The sequence below is a fragment of the Camelina sativa genome, chromosome 13 (assembly GCF_030686135.1).
Source record: "Camelina sativa cultivar CO46 ecotype springtype chromosome 13, ASM3068613v1".
In the NCBI taxonomy this organism is placed as follows: domain Eukaryota; kingdom Viridiplantae; phylum Streptophyta; class Magnoliopsida; order Brassicales; family Brassicaceae; genus Camelina; species Camelina sativa.
In genome coordinates this window covers 16261228-16288528 of record NC_141892.1, presented here as the reverse complement: position 1 = coordinate 16288528, position 27301 = coordinate 16261228, and the positions used below count along the sequence as shown (strand labels likewise).

General features: G+C 37.9%; 3 protein-coding genes, 1 long non-coding RNA gene and 1 other non-coding gene across 11 annotated transcripts; 2 read left to right on the top strand and 3 right to left on the bottom strand.

Annotated features, from left to right (window-relative positions):
• Positions 1 to 3349: 3349 nt before the first annotated feature.
• On the top strand, positions 3350 to 3456 carry LOC147929643 (small nucleolar RNA R71). The gene has a single exon (XR_015579034.1). It is a non-coding gene; the product is annotated as a small nucleolar RNA R71 (small nucleolar RNA).
• A 9940-nt stretch (positions 3457 to 13396) lies between these two features.
• On the bottom strand, positions 13397 to 15756 carry LOC104773553 (uncharacterized). Its single transcript, XR_765136.3, has 4 exons — positions 15465 to 15756; positions 13834 to 14966; positions 13674 to 13753; positions 13397 to 13592 (listed from the first exon to the last, which is right to left on the bottom strand). It is a non-coding gene; the product is annotated as an uncharacterized LOC104773553 (long non-coding RNA).
• On the top strand, positions 15637 to 18185 carry LOC104773555 (uncharacterized protein At4g06598-like). Of its 7 annotated transcripts, none has more exons than XR_765137.2 (5): positions 15637 to 15797; positions 16195 to 16886; positions 17044 to 17246; positions 17451 to 17884; positions 17977 to 18185. XR_765137.2 is itself a non-coding variant. In XM_010498188.2 (4 exons), the coding sequence occupies exons 2-4, from the start codon at positions 16195 to 16197 to the stop codon at positions 17624 to 17626; spliced, it is 1071 nt and encodes a 356-aa protein (XP_010496490.1). In that variant the 5' UTR covers positions 15637 to 15797; the 3' UTR covers positions 17627 to 18185. The 7 variants fall into 7 exon arrangements, 2 of the variants coding, with proteins under 2 accessions (XP_010496490.1, XP_010496492.1); XR_015578162.1 differs by having other exon boundaries at positions 15658 to 15797; positions 16195 to 16912; XR_015578160.1 differs by lacking the exon at positions 15637 to 15797 and adding an exon at positions 15817 to 16060.
• Positions 18150 to 19852, bottom strand: LOC104773554 (ubiquitin-like domain-containing CTD phosphatase). The gene is made up of 6 exons (XM_010498187.3): positions 19479 to 19852; positions 19243 to 19387; positions 19061 to 19175; positions 18916 to 18979; positions 18653 to 18818; positions 18150 to 18572 (listed from the first exon to the last, which is right to left on the bottom strand). Exons 1-6 carry the CDS (start codon positions 19814 to 19816, stop codon positions 18327 to 18329), a joined length of 1074 nt encoding a protein of 357 aa, XP_010496489.2. The 5' UTR covers positions 19817 to 19852; the 3' UTR covers positions 18150 to 18326.
• A 3370-nt stretch (positions 19853 to 23222) lies between these two features.
• On the bottom strand, positions 23223 to 27177 carry LOC147929642 (uncharacterized). The gene is made up of 7 exons (XM_087480679.1): positions 26388 to 27177; positions 25966 to 26285; positions 25761 to 25873; positions 25180 to 25691; positions 24583 to 24852; positions 23875 to 24198; positions 23223 to 23734 (listed from the first exon to the last, which is right to left on the bottom strand). The coding sequence occupies exons 1-7, from the start codon at positions 27175 to 27177 to the stop codon at positions 23223 to 23225; spliced, it is 2841 nt and encodes a 946-aa protein (XP_087336805.1).
• Between the last annotated feature and the right edge of the window lie 124 nt (positions 27178 to 27301).

Below are 27301 nucleotides of genomic sequence, written 5' to 3'. Positions count from 1 at the left end.
CTTTCGATCCAACCAAGTAACTCCGGAATTTCTCAAACGCAAAAACTACAGCAAGGAGTTCCTTTTTAGTTGTTGCATACCTTGTTTGGGCATCGTCCATGGTTCTGCTGGCATATTAGATCACATGGAGCTTTTTATCTATCATTTGGCCAAGTATTGCCCCCACTGCGTAATCAGACGCGTCACACATGATCTCAAAAGTATGATCCTAAATTAGAAACTTGAACTATTGGTGCACTCACAAGAACTTCCTTTATCTTGTTGAAGGCATCTAAACAATCCTTGTCGATGATTAATTCTGCTTCTTTGCAGAGGAGTCGTGTTAACGGTCGGGCGATCTTAGAGAAGTCTTTGATAAATCGCCTGTAGAATCTTGTGTCACCTAGGAAACTTTTGACGTCTTTCACCGATTTAGGAGGTTGCAGTTGAGCCATCACTTCTATCTTAGACTTGTTAACCTCTATCCCTTTTTCTGAGATCTTGTGGCCTAGGACTATCCCTTCTTGAACCATAAAGTGGCACTTTTCCCAATTCAGCACTAGATTGGTTTCTTCGCACCTTTTGAGCACCTTACAGGGGTTTGAGAGACATGATGAGAAAGAGGCTCCATATACTAAAAAGTCATCCATGAAGACCTCCACCATCTCCTCTATTAAATCCGAGAAGATGGATGTCATGCATCTTTGGAATGTTGGGGGAGCGTTGCACAAACCAAAGGGCATCCTTTTATAGGTAAATGTACCATAAGGGCAGGTGAACGTCATCTTCTCCTGGTCGGCATTGTGTATAAGGATTTTGAAAAATCCACTATACCCGTCAAGGAAATATTAGTAGGGGTGGTTAGCGAGCGTTTCCAGCATCTGGTCTATGAAGGGCAGAGGAAAGTGGTCTTTCCTAGAAGCTGCATTAAGCTTCCTACAGTCAATACACATTCGATGACCTGTTATTGTCCTCGTGGGAATTAGCTCATCTTTCTCGTTTTTGACGACGGTGATTCCTCCTTTCTTTGGAACGCAGTGCACCGAGGACACCCAAGTACTGTTAGAGATGGGGTATATAACTCCAGCATCGAGCAACTTCAGAATTTCCTTTTTCACAACTTCCTTCAGGTTCGGGTTTAGCCGACGCTGAGGTTCTACACTGGAGTATGATTCATCCTCTAGGTTTATCCGGTGGTTGCAGAGATCAAGGGATATACCCTTGATGTCGTCTAGAGTGTAGCCTATTGCCCCTCTATAATTTCTTAACTGAGTGCAGAGCAATTTGAGCTCTTTTTCAGGCAAGCTAGAATTAACGATAACCGGATAAGTTGAGTTAGGTCCCATGAAAGCGTACCTTAGCCCAGATGGGAGAGGTTTGAGTTCTACTTTCGGCGCCTTTGACTTGGACGAGTCATCAGTGGCTTGTAGGTGTCATTCGGAGTGGTGCTCGATCACCTTGCTCGGTGTGTTGGTCGTGGTAGTGATCGGGTTGGTGACCGGGTGGTCTGGTGTTGAGCAGCTGCACGACATAAGGCAGGAGGTAATCATCGAGTTGCTCAAGCTTTGGTTGGCGATCATCATCTTCTTCTCTTCAGCCTCCCCCGAATCTTTACTTAACTCCGGTTTGATGACTTCCCGATAGGTATCGAGCAATTCCTTATACAGCTTCGTTTCTTGGTGTATGAATCCCTCCTCGCTATCTTTTGTTAGCGATGTTTGTAAACAATCCCCGATTGTTACTTCCTAAAACGTCTCATCACGCAGTTTTTCTAGTTCCTCTATCGAGAAAGTTTGTCCCGCGATTGTGGGCTTTTTCATAGTTTCCCGAATATCAAACTGCATAGTGAGGTCTACCCCAAACTTCAGATCGATCTTCTCGTTCCTCACATCTATCATTGCTCATGCAGTGGCTAAAAATGGTCGTCTTAATATAAGCGGATCCCTTGGTTCTACATCCATTTCCAATACCACGAAGTCGGTTGGTACATCTACTGATCCTACCTTGATCGGCAGGTCTTCCAATACTCCACTTGGCAACCTTGTAGTTCGGTCTGCTAGAACTAGTTGTATGTCGGTGGGTTTGAATTTCTCAAACCCAAGGCGTTTGGCTACAGTTAGAGGCATTAAGCTGACTGATGCCCCCAAATAGCAGAGACATCTTCCGAACTTCAAAGGGCCAATCGAGCAAGGTAATCTGAATGACCCCGGATCGCTCAGTTTCTTAGGCGCAGCAGTCCTTTGGATTATAGCACTGCACTCGTGATTGAGTATGACCATTCCTTGGACCTGCTTGATTTGTTCCATCACCACATCCTCCAGGAATTTCTGGTAGGGAGGTATCAGGGTGAAAGCGTCCATTAGAGGCATGCGGAGCTCGAGTTCCTGCATCTGTTTTTCAAACAATGCCTTGTACTTCTCAAGAATTTTCTTGCGAAACCGTCCAGAAAATGGCAAGTGTGGCTTGTAAGGTGGAGGGATGAATCGTCTCTCTTTCTGTTTTTCTCCTCCTGGTTTGTTTGTAGGTGGTGGGATTATAGGAATGTCAACCGATCATCAGTCCGGGTGGGGTGATCGGGTAAAGGGTCGGGTTGCTTTATGGGATGGTTTGGTGGGTGAGTAGGAGTTGGCAGCTCACAGAGATCCTCCCATCTAAGTCATTTCTGTCCACAGGAATGGTAGGTGGTGCCTCCCGAGGTGGTAGGTTGTGTCCACTTCGTAGTGCTATTGCGAGTGCAGAATCTTGACTCGTTGAAGTTGAAGCCGATTTATCTGTGAGCAGCTGAATTCGAGAACTTAAAGCATCAAATCTGTTGTGGAGTTGCTGATAATTGGTCGATAACCGTCTTGCAAGGTCATCAAATCGTGTATTGATTTGCACCGCCTCGGTTTTCTGAGTTGACAGGACTTGGTGCATCATTGAGATCAAATCGAGGTATGAGGAAGTGTGTGAACTGGTTGGGTTGAGATACTGATTATTGTGGATGTAGGCACTGTGCCCTACTTTATGACCTCTGTGGTTGTTGATGAAGTTCATGTCCGCCAACCAAGTACTCTCCCCATCTTGTTGCAGAAATTGCTCTTCCTCTGAGATGGCTTGGACCTGCTGTTGTTGGTTCAGGAGTTTATCCAGCTTTTCATTGAGGACTCTCATGTCTCCCTTGTACTTGGCATCATCCTCGCTACTAGATCGCACAGTGCGATCATATTCTTCATTGTAATGGCCATCATATTGAGCTAAGTTCTCCACTAGATCCCAACCTCCGTCGACATCCTTGTTGAGGAAGTTACCATTGCTTGCGGTGTCCAGAAACATCCGTATCTTTGGGACCACACCTCGGTATAGTGTACTTAGCAATGAAGCATTGCTAAATCCATGATGAGGGCATCTGGTAGTGTACCCTTTGAAACGTTCCCAAGCTTCACTGAACGTCTCATTGCTCTTCTGAACAAAGCTGGAGATATCATTTCGCAGCCTTGCAGTTCTAGAGTTGGAGAAAAATTTGACTAGAAATGCCTCCTTGCATACTTCCCAGGTGGTGATGGACTCCTTGGGCAGTGATTTCTCCTAGATGTGTGCTTTGTCTCCCAAATAGAATGGGAAATGCTTGAGCTTGAATCCATCTTCACTTACTCCATTGATCTTGGTTAGGCTATAGAGCCTATCAATGGTCTAATGGGTCCTCCATTGGCAACCCATGAAACTTGTTGCTCTATATCATCTGGATGAGACTACTCTTGATCTCAAAGTTGTTGTTCTGGACAACAGGTGGCACAATTCCATGTCTTTGAGTGTGAGTAGATGGAGCATCTTCTGCTCCTATGTTGGTCCTCTCTTGAGGAGCTGGTGGACCAATCTGATTATTCATCTCCTCCTAAATTGTTGGTGGTTGCGGTTGATGGACTTGTGGTTGGCGTAGCATTCGAAGTCTGTCGATGTTGTCGATGAAATGACTCAATTGTTTGCTACCTTTGGATCGTGTTTGCATGCACAAGGAGTTGACCGAGTGAGTACACGAGCGTCAACTCGATCCAGGTGGGTACACGGGTTGTACCTGAAATGCAAAACAAACAAACACGAATGCAAACAAGTCAGTACCGAACCAAAATGGAAGATAGAACTTGATCTATCAAGTGTTGAAATCTTAATCGTAGCAAATTTAGATTCAACCAAATGGCAACGACGCCAAATTGATAACAGGTTTTTCACCCAGGGTATCAATTCCCTATGTAGTTGTAGTACAAAGGGTTATCAATCCAAATGGTTGTTATGCTTGCAGATAAGATGCGATCAGAAACAAGCAAGTCAAGTCAAGCAATAAATTGGTTTGATCTAACAATCCTAGAATAAATAAAAGAAAGCAAATAAACAAGAACCACACGATCTAAGCACTCGATGCAAGCATTCGAGTACAGGATCGGGTGGGGTGATCGATTGAGCAAGACAAGTAAGAACATCTCGAAGGTATACTCGAAGCAGGTAATTGTGTAGCTGTTCGGGTAAGGGATCGAGTTATGAATAAAATGTAAACAATCTAAATACGAAAGCTTTTAAGGATGGGGTAATCGACTCCTAAGTGTTCCTGACTTCTGAGGGTCTGTGGCGTGCTAGGGCGAGAGGAAGAAGAGGAGGGGGGTTTATATATGGAAATCCATTAACCCTAGCTTCCCAGTCTTGCCCGAGGGTCTGCTCGATGGGGTGCATGAGGATTAGCTTGGGTTGCTCTTCGGGTAGGTCCTCGGATTGTTCTTTATATTCTTAGATCCTCTTCGATCGGGTTGGTGTTCGGATTGTTCTTCCTGTCCATAGCTCCTTCGAGTACATGCTCGGATTTGACCTTGTTTCTCCCCATTTTTGGCTCTTAAGTACATGTTTTCATCTTAAATATGCAAATGCAAGAATGCAACACCCTAAATGGCCTAAATGTGGATTCCTATAGAAATTACCTAAAAATGCTAAGATTAGGGTAAAAACAATGCAAAACATGGACAAAAAGGGATTCTTAAAACATGTAATTTAGAGAGTTATCAACCCTAAGGGGGAATCCAAAGCTGAAGAGAGAGAGCCAACAGGGCAAGTACAGGGAGGTGATTCAGAGGACTACGATTTTGAGGATCTCACAAGAGAACCTCACAAGAGAATCGGGTGGTTGAAGAGGATGAACAAGTTCCTAGCGAGGAAGGTGAAGGACCTTACCGGCACGGTAAAGGTGATGGGAGGACAGATAAGGGAGTTGCAAGACAAGGCAAGTTGTGCCTCAGCTCCCACTTCCACATATGCACCCACATGGATGGGGAGGAGCGGCCCACTAGGAGGAATCCGAAGATTGGCACCTCTAGAGCCTCATAGGGCGTCATCCTACAAGCCCCAACCAGAGGGAGGTGTCACCAGACCCGATAGATCACAAAGAAGCCACTCGGATGCCTATCTGATGCCTCACCCGATGGGGTACATGACGTCATACCCGATGGCTCCATCAAGCACATATTCGGGTGACCACTCGGGTCCTTTCCCTCAGACTTACCAGATGTCGTACACTATGCCATACCTGATGCATCCTACGAGCAGCTACATGGGTGACCATTCCGGACCTCTCCCACCATACCCGTCGTACTACCCGATGAACTACGTGATGCCTTACCCGATAAACCCCTTGGATGCTGGTCTGAGCAGGTCGTTCGTGCACATAACCTAGCTCTCTGATGAGCAAACCCCGACACTGCTGAAGCCGGTGACGATCCTAGGTACGCCTTGGCGAGCATGGAGGCTGCCACAACCTCCTTCTTAACCAACCGATGAGGTACCACTTTCATCCAACCCATTGTTTATACCATTGCATTTTGCTTCATTTTCTTTGTGTGATTCTCAGATTTCTTTTTCAGACTTTTATTTACACAAGAGACTTTAAAAAAAAACAAAAAGCAGAGGAGAGACTTTACCTTTACCATAAGAGATTCAAAATTTGGTCAAGTTACAAAAGAAAACAAATTTTACTCCGACGAAAGAATATGACATAACCTCTTAGCAACAGATCTGAAGTTTCATATATGAAAAAACTAATATCACCATGGGAAAAGCAAAAGACTCTCATAATCCTTGCGGAGAATAAAAAGAACTCGATTGACTACCAAATCGCGACGGAGCTAGACAAGAAAGAGTCGGTGACAACATGGAAGAATTGTATCCAGAAGTTTCTCGGAAAGTAAGGAGAGGAGGAGATACCCAGAATGGCTAAAACACAAAATATTTGAAAGACAAGAAATCCCTAAAAATTGAAGAATCTCAATGAAAGAAGAGATAAAAGGAGAGCAAAATGAGAGTATTTAGGGTGGAAGTTGGAGAGAGTGTGTGACTAATCAAAAGGAGAGGATTTAGGGTTAAAGGTAGACAGTTTCTAAGTGTAGTGGGGGAAAAGAGTGATTTTTAGTTGATTGTCAAAAGAAAAGAGTGATTTTTAGTCAATTGTTTTCTAAATATTGGCCAAAAGAGTGATTTTTAGTTCTAGCATACATAATTTTAGGCTTAGTGTTTCAATAACGCTATAGTATAGTTTCATTTTTAAAATTTTATCAACTATAACATTTGTGAAAACTGCGCTATGCTTTTCTGCTATTAATACCCATATTTCTTGTATTGTTAGCACAAAAGGTTATGAGTCCCCATATTATACCTCATCCTCCTACTCGCTTGCTAGAGGACTAGCAAGATTTAAGTTTGGGGGTATGATAACTCTCTAATTTACATGTTTTATACACCCCTTTTTGTCTATATTTTGCATTATATATACCATAACCTTAGCATTTTGAGGTCCTTTTCTGTAGGAATTTGCATTTAGGCCATTTAGGATGTTGCATTGTTGTGTTTGTGCATTTTGGGTGAAAACAGGTGCTTTAGAGCCTAAAATGGGAAAAACAAGGTCAAACCCGAGTATATACCCGAAGGAGCAATTGTGCAAGAAGAACAGTCCAAACCTTAACCCGATCAAAGAGGATCTAAGAGCATGAAGAACAACCCAAAGACTTACCCTAGCAGCCACCCGACTAGACCCTCATGCACCACCTCGAGCAGACCCTCAGGCAGGACTCAGCGGCTAGGTTAAAAGGGTTTCCATATATAAACCCCCCTCTTCTTCCTTTCGCCCTAGCACGCCGCAGACACTCAACCCAGAGAGCGAGAACTTCTGAGGGAGATCTTGAGCAACTCAAACACTTTTTCCTCTTTGTTAGAATTCGATTTCGTTTCTTTTGCTATTCCTTTTAGTTTCGATTTTGTACTTCATTACTTTTATCTTATTTTCAATACAATGCAATCTTCATCTTCTTGTGTGTTTATGCTTTCTATCTAAGATCTTAGTAGTGAAATAAAGTTTCTAGGGATGGGATAGATAAATAAGTGTTCTTGATCGGTTAGGATGTCTTAGTTTGAATGTTTATTTTATATAAATTTCCTTCAATATTGATGTTCTTAATGTTATTTTCAGACCGAGAGGTTGAGACTAGATCTAGGGTGTTTTGCCATCGAGAGATGTTGTTAAAATGCTGGAATCAATCAATGCTAGAGATTTACTCACTTAGCCTAAGAGATTAGATGTGTAAGGAGTATATTGACAATAATGAATCGGTTCGTAATGCCTGCTTGGTCATGTTTCTCCAACGAGAGTTGGGTAGGGGAGTGACCAAGGTTGATTGTTTCTATCACGAGAGTGTTTTAGCAAGACTTAAGAGATTCATTGTCTAGAAAATATTTGCTTGAGGCATGTCGGACATCCCAAATTGGTCGGGAGCACTTAGGAGTCGATTACCCCATCCTTAGGAGCTTTCGCATCTTGATTGTTTACCTTTTTATTCATAACTCGACCTCTTACCCGAACTGGTACTCGATCACCAGCTTCGTGTATACCTTCGAGCTGTTCATACTCGTCTTCTTGATCCGATCATCCCACCCGATCATGTACCCGAATGCTTGCATCGAGTACTTAGGTCGTGTGGTTCTTGTTCTTTTATTTACTTTTGCTTACTTTAGGTTGTTAGATAAACCCCACACTATTGCTTGGCTTGACTTGCATTGTTATGATCATATCTCATATGTTAGCAATACAACCATTTGGATTGATAACCCTTTGCACTACAACTGCATAGGGAATTGATACCCTGGGTGAAAATCCTGTTATCACATTCAAATCAATCATTTCCTTTAACATTCATTAAACTAAAATATGAATCAGATTATGCAATGTTTAAACTCATTCAGCTTGATAATAAAGGTTTAGAGACAAAGATGGTCTCTCTTAAAAGCTAAGGTTCTCTTTCTTCCTTGTTTCCCAAGTCATATAAGTTTTTCACTAAACTCTTCTTTTCTTTCTTTCTTTTCTTTGACCAGAACCTTATTTATACTCTTTATAATACTCCATTCTTTCACTTAGAGCTTAAATTTACTTAAACACACTTCTCTCCTAAAGAATTTAACCTTTTGTTTCTCTTTTCCCTCTTTTCTTTTATTTTTCAAGCAAACCAAGTCCCAAACCCAGAAATTAAACTACCTAGTCCTATCTAGTTTGAAAAATGCAAACTAGAACTACACAAGGCTTTATTCGTGTCATTTCAAACCTAACACTTTCTACCAAGTTCAATCCCAAAATAGGTCTCACACACACAAGAATAAACATGACTTGAAAGAAAGGTTGGTTATGGGTAGGGAAAACTTATTTAATGATGAAACCAGCTACTAGGATCAACAAGAGTGGTAAAAAGGGGAAAGATGATCCAAATATCCATGAGTTTAAAGCAATGCACAAACTGATAATTAAAAGTCAATATTAGGTTCTTATAAGTAGGAAATGACATCAAATTACAACATGCTTCAATTTAAACCAGAATGCAATATAGGAATTCTAGACTTGGTTCAATCTTATGTTTCTAGCCACTCAACTAGCATCAAAGTACTATTAACTTGGGCATTGATCCTAGTTTAGTGATATTTAAATAAGTTAACAAGGCTAAACTCATCATAGATCCCTAATGCAAAATATAAAACAGTCCTATATGAGTCATGCTAACAAGATCCTAATATGCAATGCAAAGTACATGAACACTCTGTTTTTTTAAAGATTTTTGTGAAATTGTGAAAAAAAAAAAAAACAAATTCTTAGTTTTTTTCTATACCTTAGATGAAATGCAAGTACTAACATGTTTATGCTAAAAATTTGAAATAAGAAAATAGAAAACAATGTCAAATGCTGTCCTAAACCCTCCCCCAAACTTAAAATACACAGTCTCTTGTGTAATAAAATTTTGATAGTGAATTTAAGAAAAAAAACAAAACATGAAATGTAATGGTATAAACAATCAGATTGGTGATGTTGGTACCTCATGGGTAGTGGAAGAAGCTATCTACAACAACATTCATGAGGCCATAAGAGTATCTAGTGTCTTGGGCATCCATTGGAGCTTCTGGTGCAGAGAGAGGCAGCTCGACTATTGAACAATGGTGAAAGCAAGGTGTTTCAATTCTCCTTATGCAGCTGTAGTATAAGAGGTGTCAATCCAATCTGAGTGTTTGCAAGCAATCAGGATGTGCATATATGTCTAAGTCAAGCCAAATATTAAGGATGTTTGTCACTAACAATCCTATGATGAAATGTAAAATGCAGAATGTAAAAGCTACTAGACTTAGGTGCTAAATGTAAATGAAACAGAATGATTATAACAATTATGAAGCTAGAACAGAAATAGAAACTATGGTAATGAACTAATGCAAGGCAAGTAATGAACAGGACACTAAGTAAATGCAACAGAAATGCAACTAGAATGAGACAAGAGATAAGACAGGACAACTACAAAGCATAAACGAAAGTTCTGGGGATGAACTCGAGCAAGCACTCGATCGAGTGTAGATCGAGTGAAGGTCGAGCTGGACAAATCCGGAAAACAGAGCAATGCAAGAAAAACAGAGCAATACAAAAGCAAATCAAACAACGATCAAACAACAGGATTTAAACTAGGAAATCAATAAACAAGGAAGGTCTTGAGGAGGGATTCATGGGCTGGACTATGATTGAGGTCATCTAACTTGGTCAACAAATCTCAAACAACTTGAGCTAATCTCTAGACATATATTTCTAAGACATGTTTAATCCACTCTCATGGCAAGAAACAATCAAACTCATGTATCTCTAGACTTGTTCTCACAAAGTAAAGAATCTACACAAGCAGACATTAAGCAATACATCTCAAGCCTTATCTATGCTTCTTAAACATTGGTAAACTCTAGATCTAGCCTTATCTATGCTTCTTAAACATTGGTGTGATGCTAAGATGCTTGAAATCAGATCCTACCCTCTCAGTTATAGGACCAGCATTAAGAACATCTAGCCTAGAAGAGATCTACAACAATCAAGCTTGACCAAATCAAACAAACCTCAAACACAACCCAGCCTAACCCATCCTCAAGATCCTAAGCAACTACTCACAAGAACACATGATGAACAATAAAGTAATAAACCAAGAAAATGATGAAACTTGCAACATTAGATAGATAAAGCAAATATCTACAATATTGAAGAAGGAATCAAACACGAATTCTTAATATCTTGAAAGTTATGGAACCAACAAAATCCAAGAATTCTTTGTTTTTCTCCTTCAAGGAGGTACAAGATCTAAAATATAAAAGTGCAAAAGGAATAATTCCCAAAAGGGTAAAAACTAGGTTTTTGACTCTCTAAAAAGCTGGACTCCTTTGTGGCTGCTGGTACAAGGCCTTTAAATAGAAAAAGTAGTGGAAGCCCTAAAAATGCTAAAAGACAAAATAGCTAGGCGGCTCGGCCAACTCGACCCGGTGCTCGGTCGAGTGACCGGTCGAGTTGGCTCCTCTTATGCTTTTTCCACTCGGTCGAGTCCCTCTCTGCACACGGTCGAGTGTCTGGTCGAGTGGGCGGTCGAGTGGGACTCCGGACCTTGGTTCGTCAGCCTTAACTCTCTTGCTTTCTCCTCATGATTGCTTCACTTCTCCTCAGCATTGCTTCCATGCTCCTTAAGCTCCAAAATCACCTGTTTATGCATGAAAAGATGCAAATGCAATGCAACTAAACTCTAATGAAAGAACAGTCCTAAAGCTATGCAATAATGGTCAAAATGGATAGCAAAAGATGCAAAAGATGTGAATATATTAAGGGAAAACAGGGAAAAATATATAAACATCAACTATGCACCCGGACTTGCCCCCGTTCGAGTCCTAGTCGAGTGCGATGATCGAGCATGCGGTGGTGAGATAATTTCTGTCCTGGCTGGCCATAGTAGTGAAGTTGCATGAAGGCAGGATCCACAAAGTATTGAGGCTGGTAGGGAGTATAATCTTGGCCATAGTGGTAGCTTGGAAGCCATAAGGAGGTGTAGGCAGGTGCTCGGCCGAGTGCATTGGGGGCACTCGGTCGAGTGGTGGTTCGAATGCACTGGTCAAGTGCCTCGAAAACTGCTGTTATGGGCGAGTTGAGACTCTTCTCCTTTGCATAGGCTCATATGATGAAGCTCTTAATGGTTCCATTAGGTTTTCAGCCCTAGGCATGGCTCTAGTGGAGCTACTCCTCCTCAAATGCTCAGAATACGTTGGGGATGACTTAGACATCTTCTTCACCTTAATCTTCAATGCATTAATGGTCTTGCCATGCCACTTGGTTCTCTTTGGGAGAAGTGTCACCCTCTTGCTTGTCTCTCTCATACCTCCACTATCTCTTGGTTGGGGCTCATATTCTTCAAAGTAGAACTGCTCCTCTCCTTTTGCCATATCCACATCTTTAGCTTGGTTATCTCCAAATGAATCTGTCCCATTAAACAGAAGCTCAACTGCTGACCAAAAATCAATGTTGAGCCCATCTCTTGATACTTCTCTTTGGCTAGGATTAGGGCAGTGGTGAGGTATGGGACATCAATCCACCTTGGCTTGGTCTTCTCAGCTTGAAGTGGTACATTTGCAGCTACAAGGATCAGAGTGATGATACCTCCAATGCATATAACTCCAGTTGAGCCCTTCTTGTACAACTTGCTGACCTAGCTTCTGTAGTAGGTCATTTGATAAATGAGAACCATAGCAAAGTCTGTTGGTACTCTACTTCCACAAATGGTGGTCCCATCTCTTGTTGAGTTGATGATCCCATAGAGTGCCATGTCTATCACTTTGAGCTCTCCCTCATTCAAATTTCCAGTCTCTTTCCTTGCAAAAATAGTGTTTGCTAAAGCTTTGTGGAAGTACCTTAGGACTGGACTCCTAATCTTTGAGCTCTTGGTTTTGGAAGAGTAGTGTGTCCTATCTTCACCAATGGTTTGCCATATAGAATGAAGATCTTCTTTTGGTATGACAATGTTGACATTATTTCCTACTTCAAACCCATAAAGTGATTCTAGCTCAAAGAGTGACAGCTCATAGTTTTTGCCCTTGATGGTGAAAGTGATGTAACCAGTTCCCTTCTCTTGATCAATCTGATCTATAAAGTACTGCATTTGGAGGGTGGCCAAGAACTCACAGCTTTATTCTTTATAACCCTCCATGTTCATGCCTATGAACTTGCTTAAGCTACATTTTTCAAAGAGAAGCTCCACATCTTCAGCTATACCAAGCTTCTCGATAGTCTCTTTGTGTGGATATCTTGTTCCTTGGAACTTCATGGTCATTAAAGCTTCATATAGTTGGCTTGGTGTTAAAACACCAGAATTTACCTCATCTTCACTTTCACTTTCCTCTTGTTGTACTTCAGCTACTGGCCTCTTTCCACTTGTTATGTTCCTCCTATGCTCTTCATAATCAATAAGATATTAATTGCAATTAAATTGCAAATAGTTTCCTTATTAATTGCACATATTTTCCTAATGAAATAAATAATTTACTAGATAACTTTCCTATTTGAATTAGTGATATAATAGATTACTTTTGAATTTATATACTTTCAAAAATATTAATTGTAATCCTTTTATGTTTAAGATAATTTTAATTTTCCTGTAATTATTAAATAAATTTTCTTTTCACATGTGTCAAAATATTATCAATATACCTACACATGTCATCACCATTATATGAAGTAATAACTTTGAAAACTAAAGTTTATATAATAAAATATATATATATTCACAAAGTCTTTTAACCAAATAAGAAAAAGAAAAAGAAAAAAAATAAAAGAGAAAAAAAAACTTATTCACAAAATCAGATCACAACCTACTAGCGCTGGGCACGGGACGGGTACCCTTGAATTTTTCGATACCCTTTACCCGACCCGACCCTTACGGGTAATAGAAAAAAATTACTCGTACTCGACCCTTAAATAGCGGGTACCCACAAAAACGGGTACCCGGTAAAAAACAGTTGACCCTTTAAATACCCGACCCTTTAACGAGTACCCGTAAAAACGGGTATCCGGCAAAAAAACCGCCAATAATCGCAAAAAGAAGAACTCATAAATGTCAATAATTTCATATTCCGAAATCCAAAAAAGAAGAACTCATAAATGTATGCAACATATAGTATCAAAAATTATAAAATTACAAACTTAAAAAGCTTATAATTTCATGTTGCCGTTCTTCTGTAAGATGCCGTGTAATTTCCTAACAACTTTGATTCTCTTTCCTTACCTAAACATAAGCGTAATACAAAAGATCAATATCAAGCTCCAACATATATTCACAGAAACAGTATGAGGTTTACAATATTACCTTCTTCATCCGTGTTTAATGAAGTTAAACCCACTCATCTTCCAAAGAAAGACTAACTCCTTGGGGGAAAGCGCTATACTCTACAAACAAAAAGTAACTTGTAAGTGTATAAATAAATATGAACATTCATTGATTAAAGCTCAAAGATTAAAACTTTTACCATCTTCTAGAGTCTCAAGCTCTTCCATTGGTTCTTCCTCCGAAGAAACTTGTGGATAATCATACCGAATCCAATCTTGAGTGCAAATGAGTGCTTCAACTATCATTGGTGTGAGAGAACTTCGGAAAGGATCAAGTATGCGACCACCTGTGCTAAATGCCGATTCAGAAGCAACAGTTGAAACTGGTATTGCTAAAAGATCCTTTGCCATTAAGGAGAGAATCTTAAACTTTGAACTTGCTTTCTTCCACCACAACAATATATTAAAATCCGGATCAGACCTAGGAACACAATCATCAGCTAGATAACACTCCAATTATGTTTTAAAAACCAAATTTGCTTCTGTTTCTTCATGCATATCCATCAATGTACCAAGATCAAAACTTCCAACCACATCCACTTCTTCTAAATTACTGGTTCCTCTTGGCACTTGGTTAGTATTTGTAGTAGAGCTTGAATCAAGATCAAAAGTTGATGATTTTCTTATGTAGATTCCAGCCATCATCAATGAAGTGTGCTGTTAAACACATGTAGCTAAAGTTTTGCACCGACGTCCATGTATCCGTAGTGAGAGAAACAGATCCCCTGTAACTCTTAAAGAACTTCTTCAGCTTGCTCTTTTCTTCAAGAAATAAACTCATGCAGTCCCTAGTTATTGATCTACGAGAAGGAATAGCAAACCGAGGTTGAACAATGCTCATGTATTCACGAAAACCTACTTTCTCCACAAACCTGAATGGTAGCTCATCCTTTATAATCATTCTCAGCAAAGCTCTGCGTGAATCTTCTTGACTAAACGCTAGATATGATGGAACAGCTCCAACAGTGTTATCTTTGTTAGATTGATTGAACAAGGTAGCCTGCTTGAATCTTTTTCCATCCATTGTTTCAACGGCAAGCTCCGGGTGAAGTTTTTTGCATCTCCTCATATGCTTAATCATATTACTTGTAGTGGTACCATATTTCGTCGTAAGACCAACAAGTTGTGAGCAATGGTTACATTTCGCTTTATCTCCCTTCTCTGTTTTCTTAAAATGATCCCAAGCCACTGACTTTATTTTTGGAGATACCTTATCAATGTCGGGACCTTCATTATGTTCCACCTTGGAATCTTCGATTTCTTCGATTGCCATCTACAACATAACAAGATAACATAAACAAAAAAATCAGAGAGATGAATAAAAAATAGAAGTGGCAACAAGAATCTTGAATATAAAATGAGACATGAATAACCTGTTTCAAAGTGAAAGCTTAGAAATTAATTTAATTGGCGGCCGACAAGGAAGTGTAGTGGAGGAAGAGAATAGAAACTATGTTAGCTAGGTGAAATATATATTAATTCAATTAGGTTATGGTCTTGTGGATATATTAATTGAATTGGGCTTTGTATCATTTTAATTGGGCTAAATTGAACCTAGGCTTTAACTTTAACTATAGAATATATTTATAAATTAATAATATATAATAATAATACAAAATATTAAAGGGTATTAATGGGTCGGGTAACAAAACGGGTAAAGGGACGAGTAACGGGACGGGTATTGAAAATTAAATTAATACCCAATACTCGTCCCTTATTCACGAGTAATATAATTATAAAACCTTTTACTCGACTCTAAGATTACGGGTACCTTTTCTTCAGGACGGGTAAGAGCTGAGTAACGGGCCGAATACAAGTAACGGGTATTAGTGCCCAGCCTGACAACCTACGCTCAAGTTGAAGACAGCGCGAGAACACAGGTAACAAAAAACATAACTGGAAAAATAAATAAAACAAATCATCGTTAATGTTTAGGCCTTTTTACTCATCAATCCAGCTAGCCTTCCTAACCTCTGCCACCAGAAAAAACAAAGAATAGACAGATTCATTCATTAGAAGAAGAAGACAACACAATCCATATTCTCTTACCCAATCGTCGTTTCGATTTTGCAGATCTCGTCTCCTTGTCGATTTATTCGTAGAGGTAAGAAGACTTTTTTTGTAAGTTTAGAGCTTTTTTGTATCTTCTGTTCTCGTTGTTGATGAAATGTTGTAATCAGGGAAGATTTACAACATCATATGTAAAAAAAAAAAAATTCTGATAATTCGTTCACATTTGGTGATTTGGACTTTGCATCTTATGTAAAAGAAGTACCTTTACCACTTCAAGCAATATTTTTGATGTTATACTCTTCAGGGTATTGCATATTGATAACATAAGGAGAGCTTTTATGTTTACATTGTTAGGTACTACTAAGATTTCTTGCTTAGGCCAACTTCATCTATTCTCTCTGTTAGGTAGAAGAAGTTTTTTTGTTATCTCTCTCTCTCTACCTTAAAGAGCTGCCTCTTGAGTAATATTATATATGTATGTTGGGCAGATGGCAAGTTCGAAGGGGTCTCAGAATCTTAGAAATCTGGCATGCACTGGGAAGCAGGCTTTACTTCCTCCGAAAAGTCCGTTTACTGGTGGCCCAACATTCTGTGCAGATTTTGCTCCAGCTAGTGTGATTGGATCTAAGGCTGTTCATAAGCTGGGAGAAGGAAATATCAATCATCATCGAACTTCGTCTGAGAGCTTTCTGATTGAGGAACAGCCTTCTTGGCTTGACGACCTTCTCAACGAACCTGAGACACCTGTACGGAAAGGAGGCCATCGACGGTCATCAAGTGATTCATTTGCATATGTAGATGTCCCTGTTGGTTTTGATGTTGATTACACACTTTGGGATGGTGGTAGATATAACAATAACAGTTTCTCTGGTGGTCCCAAGGAGTCTGATTACCTCAGAAGTCAGCCAGTCCCCTTCTACCCTTCAGCTCATTTGCCCAAACAGAAAATGAGAACATGGGATTCTGGTGCTCGCCCAAACAGTAGTAGTTCTGGTTGTTTGGAGAGCACCTCTATCCCAAGATCAGGGTCATCCAGTAGCCTACATGAAGCAGACAAGGTTTCTTGTGCTTCTGATGCCAAGAAAGATGTTTCTATGCATTTCATCAATAATTCCGAAAAAAGGGATAACTCTCTGGCTAAGTCTGCTACTTCCGAGGCAGATACCAAACGTGCTAGACAGTACGTTGTCCTTCTCTGATATTTTAGTATGTCTTGGACTGTTTTCTGATGATATGTATGAAATGTTCATGGCTGACATGCATACAAGAACAAGAAGCCCTTAGGTCAGCTGTAATTTTACTCTGCTTGATCAAACCAAATTGTTTTTCTTTTGCAGGCAGTTTGCTCAACGCTCTCGGGTCCGTAAAATTCAGTACATAGCTGAACTGGAAAGGAACGTCCAGATGTTACAGGTAGAGGGTTCTGAAGTGTCGGCGGAGCTTGAGTTTCTCAATCAGCAGAATCTAATCCTCAGCTTGGAGAACAAATCTCTTAAGAATCGGTTGGAAAGCTTAGCACAAGAACAGCTTATCAAGTACTGTAAGTCTTTCAGGCTCTTAATTTCTTATCACTTTGATGTCTATTTTTATCAGATCTAGGATAAAATAATAATACCATCACATCATTTTAATCAGAAAACTTACTTCAAGCTATGGTACAGCTAGAAAGCTTTGTCAATGATGCACTCTAGTTTCCCTGGGTATTTTGTGAGATGTTAACGCCATTTTGGGGGTTTTTATTCAGTAGAACATGAAGTATTGGAGAAAGAGATAGTGAGGCTGAGGGCTTTATACCAGCTACAACAGCAGCACGAGCCGCAACAGCAACAGCAGCCAAAAAAGCAAGGATCATCTAGCCACCAGCGTTCTAAAAGTAGAGATCTAGAGTCGCAATTCACGAATCTGTCCTTGAGGCCCTAAGGTTTCAAAGTTCCTGCCAAAAATATTTTTATGCTTATGGCTTGCGCTTGAGCTGTCTTCATGGTTCCAGATCAGCTTCTTGTGTGTCTTTCCCTATCGCATTAGTAGCTGCTCCTGTTTGTGCGCATGCTTCTTAGTTTATTTTTATCCTTGTTGACCTGGTTTGGCATCTCGATTACCAAGTGCCAGCGAGATTGATGGCATAAATGAAGCAAAGGGTTCGCCGGAGGCGGTTTGGTCTGTCTCTGCGCACATCAGGTATTATGTTAAGATATTACTACAACTCATTTGTTCATGGCATGTCTGCTCAATAGACTGCAATCCTTATCACAATACTGGCTTCATTCTAGGGCTCTAAAATCTTGGGATGTACATTGCCTGTGTCGTGTGTCCGAAGAGAATGTTCCCATGTAGAATGTGTAGTGATGTAAGCTCTGTCTCAACTGTTTATTTCTTTCTTTTTTTTTTGTTTGATGGCGTTGTTTGTTTTGTTCCATCTGTTTGTGTAACCAAACTAGCATCATTTATTGGAAATCCTTAAGAAATATTTTGATTGTTACTGTGGAAAGTTCAACATTAGATACTACTAATAAAACGCTGACAGTGCTTACACCCCTTAATATATTTATAGCAAACAAAAAAAGTGACATCTGAATGTTCAAGACACTAAACAAAACCCCCCAATAATATGGATGCCAAGTCATTCCTGTCTGCGCCTTTTGACGTTGCCCTGGGAGAATGATTCCCATCTGCTATGGTGTAGAGAGCTCAAATCATGAAGCTCTGCTATTGTCAGAAGGTACTGAGTCAGCTTCACAAGCTCTTGATCTGTATCTCGGTTTGCGTGAGCTTTCCTAAACGGCCTGATTGTTAGACCGTTTTGAGGATTCATTACAAAATTCCTCCTTAAGTCATCAAACATTATCGTGTTCCCAGGATTATAGAACTGCACAAGTCACAATAACAACACCTAGCCATTACAAAGAAAGATCAAGATTTTTTTGTGTAAATAAGGTAAATGAATACCTCAGGAAGCAGTGCCCAAATTAAGCCTAGTGGTTTGCAATCAAAAATGCCACGAGTGTCTGACTGGACCGTGATCATTGCAAGATGGTCGAGAAGAGCTGTGATCTTGTAGTTAGGATTGGTGAGCACTCCCAGCTCTGTCATCTTCAACTCAACCCACTTCATGCTGCAGAAGCCAAGGTGGATGGATAATTCTAGCATCAGAACTATATATAGGAATAAAGTAACACAAGAAAAGCTACAATACTAAAAAAAAACATCACCTGGTAGCAGACCATATCATGATATCGTATTCTGCATATGCAGCAGTAAGAAATTCATGGAGATCTGCATTGAGTAACCAAAACAAAGTAAACTAACTAACCAGCTAAAACATAAACAGTTGGTTGTATTAGTATAGGGGCTTACAAGGACGCATAAGCTGCAAGGGATTCTCCGCTGTAGAACGATGATCGAACAATGTATAGTCAATATCTAGAACAAGAAGTTTCTTGCCTTTGCGACATGGCGTTCGAAGATTTATCTACAAAAATTGTTGTATAAGCTTTTTTGACTCATAGATACCTAAAATAATAATAAAAATGTCACACCTTGTATTGATCAATTCTTCTCCTCAACTTCTGCTTATTGACTTCCTTGTCTTTAACATCCACAGCTTCTTCCTTACCAAGCTCAAAATCATCAACAATTTCTGGAGATTCTACTTGATCAACTATTATATCATCTTCAACAGTACTGCAAATTTAATGAGAGGTGTTGTTTCGTTATCAATTAGATCGATTACGTTAGGGTTTAAGAAATTTTGAAGAAAAAGAATGAGACTGACCCGATCATTGTCATCTTCAGCGAGGGCTTAAAGGAGATCGAAGAGAGCAGAAGAGAATCGTCAGAGAGTTTGTTTCCGATCTTGGGATAAAGAAGCTTTTGGCGTTTCGGTAAGACGGTGGTGAGAAGGCAGATGCGACGTTTTAACTCCGCCACTGAGTCATCGGCACAGATTCGGACAGTGTACTCTTTTCCATTCCACTTAACCGTCAGAGTTAGTTCCTCTTCCGTAAGAGGAGAGAGCGCCGCAGTCAGAGAAGAGGAAGAGGAAGCCATTAAATTTGATCTGATTTCGAAAGGCATGGTGTACGCCCGGGACAAGTTATTTATGACTAGCATTATATTTGTTTGTTAATTTTATTTGTTTTCTTTAGTGATTAAATTGTATTCTATTCTTAAGATATTTTATGAAAATTGAAAACTTTTAGATTCGTTTAATACTTTAAATTATACTATGATTAGTTGAACTTTTTGATTGTTAATTTTATAATAATATACGTATTTATAAAGTATTATTATATTTTGATTATTAATTTTATAATTTGATATGGAACAAATTTTTTGCATAATACTAATTTAATCAACTTAATTATATGTCTATTATTATATTATTGATAGTGTTAACAAAATGATATTTTACTAGTGTAACACCGAGTTAATGATATTTAATTTTTTTCAAAATATAAATTCTTTAAAATAAAGAACCTGAGTTAACCAAATAAAATTTATAAATTTAAATGTCTGATAAATTTTGTTCTTTGTTCATTCGTAATAAAAACCACTAGGAGAGTTACCCGCACGCTGTGCGGACAGGAATTTAATAGAAAATCAATTCAATTTTTCTTTCTAAAATACTAAAATAGTTTAATTTTTTATTTTTTAATGTTTAAATTTTCTCAATTCTATTTTTAAAAATGGAAACAAATAAAAGATCTCGATAAGATGTTTACTATAATATTCTACATATATATTATCTTTATTAAGATTTAAAGGCTCATTTTCATATTTTTCAAGTATTTAATGAGCCCAAAACATTCGTTATGATTAATTTTAATTAGAATAATATAGGAAAGAAGATCATTCTGATCTTTGAAATCAACGAACTAATGTACTTTGTTTATTGTTTGGTCTATAAATATATGAACTAATGGTATTTGGTTGATTCTTTGATCTAAAAATATATGAGCTAATGTTCTAATTGACTTCCTTCATTTAGATCATTAAGATAATATAGAAAGCTAGGAATTGGTCATACAAACATTCAACATATTATCAAGGTTTAGACCATTAGGATAATATAGAAAACAACCCATATAAGGGTTTCTAGTACTTGGTCATACAAACATTCAGCATATTATCAAGTTTGCATATACAAAAAATGTGAAAACTAATATGCCTTCAGCTTACATCCCTGTAGTTTCTCCTACATACTCCATTACATGATTTATGTAATAACGTCGAGCAAATTCCGAGCTGAAGATATAGAAAACACATTCATAAGTTAAACCGTAGCATGATACACTACTTGATATTAATGACCATTCAAAACTTACATGGCCTTGTAATGCTCAAGTCCTTTAAACTCTGGTTTTATAAATATCTTGGAGGAGGCCAATGTGTTTACAATACACGGTTTACCTAACGATGTTTTAAGTGGTATAAAAGTTTGGTAAATGATTATACCACATAGTGTTTAGCATTTGTTCAATCAAGCGAGTGTTATTAATAGTACATACCTTCATACTCTCCAACCTTCTAGAAACGCAGAACACAAAACACCGGTTCGGTTTGATATGTGAGATGGCATCCAGATGTCTCCCATAAAGACATAAAACGGGTAGCACAGACGCTTACTGCACGACACTTGATCGTTTCATTCCTTCAAATGTAGATAGTCGAAACATTTTATGAAATAGTTAAACTCTAAATTTTACTAACATGATAGGTGAAATAAATGTATTTTATCTGCCATTTAATAGCGTGAAAACAACTTCATTATAATGATCTTTGTTTTCCTTCACAGCTACTACACATCCACAAACATCTATTGTGGTAAAAAGTCAAATTTTCCCCAATGAGATGAATGAACATTTCCAAAATCTATCATATACATACAACTATTTTGGTAAAAAGTTATTTTTGTAATTTCTATGGGAGGGACCAATACACAAAGTTCCAAATATCCTAAAAAGTCTATAGATTCCTTAACACAAAGATTTCATAAATATATTAACAGAGTTTAAACATCTATTTTGAGAAAAAGTCAGAATTTGTCTTTACATTGAAATAAATGAATGTTTCCAAAACTATTTAACACTCACATATAACTATTTTAGTATTAAAGTTGAATTTGTATCTTTCTATGGAAGGGACCATTACAGAAAGTTCCAAATTTCCTAAAAAGACTCTAGATTTCTCAACACAAAGACATTAAAAACCTAAATTCACGGAGTTCAACTTAATTAATTTAAAACTAATTTAAGGAAAACGTACCAAAGGGGATGGGATGGTGGATTCTTCATCGGAAAATATCATCTAAATCTGCGAATCGGAAATAATTTTTGGAATTTACCGATTCCTTTAGGGTCATGGTTGTTTCATCCGTAAACTTGATTTGATAAGGATGATGGGTATTCCTCTTCTTGAGGGTTGGATTGATGATTTTGAAATTCCTAATAGCATACCATTCATCCTCGTATATGTACTTCCGGAGCTTGAGTAGTGTAGTCGGTATAAAGGCAACTTCAATTGTGTCACCCTTCCAAAATTGTTTAACATTGTGTTAGAAAACTATGATTTAAGTACTTTTGTAAATCAAACATAAGTAGAATTCTTGTTCTATTAACTACTCTAACCTTTTCGTCCACAAGAAGAAGAACCCGTTTTGTGAAGAATTCGGTGACATACCACGAATTTAAGACCTTGGACAAGATACACTATCTCGTCTTGCCGGGATGAAGATTAGATATAGAGTCGTACTTCATGATCTCCACAAATTAGGGTTTTCCTGTTTATCCTCTTTTAACGAAAACGAAAAGGGATTGGAGATTTGTAAGAATACAAACAGTCACGATTAAACGTTGCGTCTTATACGTGTTAGCTTGTCTTACCTTTTATCTAAACTGTTAAGTATTTTAATAATTATTATTGTATGTATAATAAAAGATTTAATAATGGTATTACTAACAATTTTATTTTTGAAAACAACATTATTGAGAGTAATAAAATGTAATGATGTGCAAAATTTAGAATAATATTCCCTTAGAATAAGAGAATATTAGAAGTTGGTTTTCTCTAAATTGAAAGTATAAATCATAATGACATAACAATCCTATTATTTGAGATATGTTAGAGTTAAGCATTTTATAGGTAATATATAAACTTAAGATATATATAACAATTACATAATTTTAATCAACATTGTTGAAACTAATAAAATGTGATATTTTCATCTAGTACTTCTTTTATAATATAGAATAAGAGGATAATAAGGATATGATTTTTTTCAATGTGAAAGTCTACACCCGTCTGAAATAACATTTTTATCATTGGAGAGAAGTTAAATTAAAATATAGTAAAAAATGGGGCAAACAACATTTTATAAATATAATTTAAACCAATTTATTTTAAGATATAAAACAAAGTCCAAGTCTAACAATCCAAAACAATAATGCAATTTCAAAACATAATTAGACAGTCTCAAATATCTCTTTGTAAACAACATTTATTCTGACACTTCCCATCTTTATTTGTAATTAACACCTTTAGCCCTTTTTCTGGTTGTGACTCTAGAGAAGGCAATATAAAGTTGTCCATGTGTGAAAACCGGTTTCGGTAGAAACAATCCGACATGTTCTAGTGTTTGACCTTGACTCTTATTTATAGTAATTGCAAACGCCACGGTAACAGGAAACTGTCGTCGTCTCATACGAAAGGGAAACTTTGCATCAGGTGGACTAACATACATCCTAGGAATAAGTACCCTATCACCAACCTTTTTTCTTGTCACGATTCTTGCTTCGATTACATGATTGGCCATCTGAGTAAGAATTAGTCTCGTACCGTTACACAAACCTCCCTTTGGGTCTATATTCCTTAACAACATGACAGGTGCTCCTATTTTCAACGTCAAAACATGGCTTGACAATCCAGAAACCTGTATACTGTTTAAGAATTCCTGAGTGTAGATCATATCATCATGTCCGCTTGTGTCAGACGTTTCAATACTATCAGAGCTAAGATATCGTCTTTCTTCACCTGTGATCAACAAAAAGTAAAGACTTTTAGGTATGTTTTAATAGACATTTTTAATAAAAAATTTTACTTCAATATCAATATTTTTAAATAAAAACTTTTTCTCCAATATCCAAATTCCATAATTTATTTTGTTTGCTTACCTGGGAGCTTAGTAAGCATAAACTGATTTATTTTATCAACATCGTCATTCCTTGGACTTAGAATACCTCTTTCACTAAAGAATCTTGGATAAGTCCTCGTTGCAAAACGTTCTCCATAAATCTCTTTAACTATTGCTTCAATAGGATTCCCACTTGTATTAATTAATAAATCATCAGGAATTTCAATCTCCACATCCCCACTATTTGAATCGTTGATTTTGCCATCCTCGATATCAAGAAGCCACTTTGAGAAAGTAGTGAGAGCACCCGCGTCCATACTATTACTTGCCTTACGAAATCTCAAATTTTCGGTAAGTTTAAGAACTTTACAACTATTCCAAAGAACAGATGAGTTTATAGATGCTAAAACTGTCGCCACTCTTCCTCCTTCGGTAATAACAGGTAGTATTTGTCTAAAATCACCTCATAACACTACTAATTTACCTCCAAATATCTGGTCACACTTCATGATATCTCGCAAACTCCTATCCAAAGTTTCATAACAAAGTTTGTTCATCATTGGAGCCTCGTCCCATATTATGAGCTTTGCTTCTCTAATTAAATCAGCAAGATCAGATTCGGCATCGATCGAACACACAGAATATTCATTAAGATTGATTGGAATACCAAATCTTGAATGAGCCGTTCTACCACCTTCCAAAAGCAATGCAGCTATACCACTTGAAGCAACATTCAGAACAATATTACCTTTAGCTCTTATATCAGCACAAGGAATAGTCCACATGAATGTTTTTCCAGTACCACCAAAACCATGGACAAAAAACATACCACCTTTGTCGTGATTCACAGAGTGAATCATTTCTTCATAAACACGTCTTTGCTCATCAGTTAGCATTGGTAACAACTTATCGTACAATTCTTGTTGTTTATGAGGCTTATATATTTTTTCATCTGCGATAAGCCTATTTACTCCTGTCTTCATGATACTATCATCTGGTTTAGGCATTTTCTCGAAGGCTGTAAGAGACGTCCCATTCGAGCGCAACATAAGTTCTATTTCAGTTAAACATATATTTTCTATCTGAGCTCGTGTCAACATTAGACCTACTACAGTAAGTTAAACACTTATTTATAATCTTGTCTTGCGGAAAAAAAAATATTTTTGATTAAATTAAAATCATTTTGATATACCTTGATCATTTCTGCGTCTCCTTTCTTTAAACAAAATATCCTCGCACAAGATGTCCTTTGTTTTATTCCAAACTTCAAGAGGAACAGTTAAACTCTTTGTATGCAGTAGGATCGCAAATAATTTTCTTAAAAATTCCCCAAAACACCATTCACCTGCTTCATTTATAGCCGCAATGTATTCCTTATCGTCGTCTAGTAATCCCAATGCATAGCAAGCTTCCTGAAAATCCTTATAACGAACACTGTTGACTGTTTTTAAATAGTCAAAGCTTGTTGGTCCTGGAATCTTATTAAGCAAAACTCTCAAGTAATAGGCTTGTCCTACAGATGGCGGTACGTATGTAATCCTGCCTATTGCAAAACTTTTTCGTTTCTCCGACCTTGGCTTCCAAAGTTTTTCTTTCTTATTCCACACAAATTTAGATGGAAATTCAGCATAAGTGAGTTCTCTAGCTTGGGGATATATCTTGTTGCATTTCATCCAGCCCAAAAATTTAGAAGTTATGTTCGTTGTACGGTGCAAGACATCTTCTATTGGATCATCCTCGTTGGAAATAGCCAATTCTTGTCTTGGAAGATGAAATGGGAGCTTTTCTACAGGTGTAGTACGATAACAGATCGGGAAAGCAAATATTTGCCAAGAGGCCTCACATGCAGATACATATCTAAAAAGGCTTGAATTAGTTGGATAAAAAATACGAGAATGTTTGACAAATTGTATAAACAGTTATTACCTGCAATTGAAATACTTTTTGATTTCATTTTCTTGATCTTCTCCTCCTACGTTGGCTCTAACATAATCCGGACATTTAGTGATGTACTTGAACAAATACTTTACTGAACGTGTCTGATTGCACCACTCAACATTTATATGAGCACGAAAACGAAGAGACAAATCACGATTATAGGGAATAACATAACTATTATCGTATTGAAAACCCCTTTTTCCACAACTCTCCCATCATTTTGTCGTCTATATATTGGATAACCAGCATCGTCGACAATAGTATTATCCATGTATGGCTTTGGGAAGAATTTAGTGCATTGTCCACTATTCATGCAGACACTATCTCTGTTCATAGGACCACAAGGACCATGAATCATCACATCAGAAACAACTTCGTATAAATACTTATCCACCTCTTTATCAGTAATTTCAGCACTTATGAATTTATCAATGTCGCCTGTTGTACGCATCTTATTGTCTGGATGTAAAAACAGAATCATGTGCGCATGAGGCAGACCCCTTTTCTGAATGTCTATTGTATACATGGCAGAAAAATATTTAATCAAAAAAACATTAATATATTTACACTTTAGGAAAGACTGATTGAAATTATAATATATATTATGAAACATACCAGAATTTACGATACCAAATGTTTTTTCCTCTGTTTTTTGGTCCAATAATCTATCAAGTTTCATCTTGAAAAATCGGCTGCATATATCAGGTCTATCTTCTTTACTAAGACAATGCCTTTGTAAATAACGATCTATTTCAGGCCATCTTGGGTTGCACGTAAATGTTATTAAAAGATCAGGAAATCCATAATACTTGCAAGTAGCCATGGCATCTAGATAATGTTGCATCATATATCTCTTTCCACCTGTAAAAGATGACGGAATAAAAATTATCTTTCCGTGTTGTCCTTTTTCAGCAGCTTCAATTATCTTATCAACTCTTTCAGTTCGGAGTTTGCTTTGGTTGATCCAAATGTAGTTCAACCTGTTTGATTCTATAGTAGTGAATGCATCGACTAAAAACTGCTGGAATACTTTGTCTGCCATAACAACAATGGAATATTCTTCATATCTTTCAAATACTCTATATACATAAAATTCTCTCATGGTGACTGTTTTTCTTTTACGTCCACGAGTATCCACGAACCCTATATCGATGCCTAATCTGTAACCATCTTCACCATAAGGAAACAACAATGGGTATTGTAAAGGTAAGTACGCGGGATGAAGGTCACTTATCCGCTGTAAATTTTCCGAACGACTTTCTATAATAATGTCACGTTTATTTACACCAGCCGTAAAGTCTCCGGGAATAAGTGTTTCGTTGCTGGTAGGAAGATTATGAGTTCTTGCAACAGTGGTCCTTTCCAAAGGTAACATCAATCGCAAACCTTCGCTACCATCCTCCATAATAAATCTTTCGCGTCCGATCTAAACGCCCTAACATGCGGGTTATGACTATCAAGCGTATTTTTTAAAAGCTCAACAATCTCACGTCTTAAATCTCCCGCAGATCCAGATGTCCTATATTAAT

Bases quoted from the DNA above. Each gene is read 5' to 3' on its own strand.
- LOC104773555 (XM_010498188.2), top strand. From the start codon at position 16,195: ATGGCAAGTTCGAAGGGGTCTCAGAATCTTAGAAATCTGGCATGCACT. The intron at 16,887-17,043 runs GTACGTTGTCCT...TTTCTTTTGCAG, and splicing joins GATACCAAACGTGCTAGACA to GCAGTTTGCTCAACGCTCTC. The intron at 17,247-17,450 runs GTAAGTCTTTCA...GTTTTTATTCAG, and splicing joins AGAACAGCTTATCAAGTACT to TAGAACATGAAGTATTGGAG.
- LOC104773554 (XM_010498187.3), bottom strand. From the start codon at position 19,816: ATGCTAGTCATAAATAACTTGTCCCGGGCGTACACCATGCCTTTCGAA. The intron at 18,980-19,060 runs GTAAGCCCCTAT...TACTCAATGCAG, and splicing joins CTTGCAGCTTATGCGTCCTT to ATCTCCATGAATTTCTTACT. The intron at 18,573-18,652 runs GTATTCATTTAC...TGACTTGTGCAG, and splicing joins TTTGGGCACTGCTTCCTGAG to TTCTATAATCCTGGGAACAC.
- LOC147929642 (XM_087480679.1), bottom strand. From the start codon at position 27,177: ATGGAGGATGGTAGCGAAGGTTTGCGATTGATGTTACCTTTGGAAAGG. The intron at 25,874-25,965 runs GTTTTCAATACG...TGGTGCAATCAG, and splicing joins GGAGAGTTGTGGAAAAAGGG to ACACGTTCAGTAAAGTATTT. The intron at 23,735-23,874 runs GTAAGCAAACAA...TGTTGATCACAG, and splicing joins TATGCTTACTAAGCTCCCAG to GTGAAGAAAGACGATATCTT.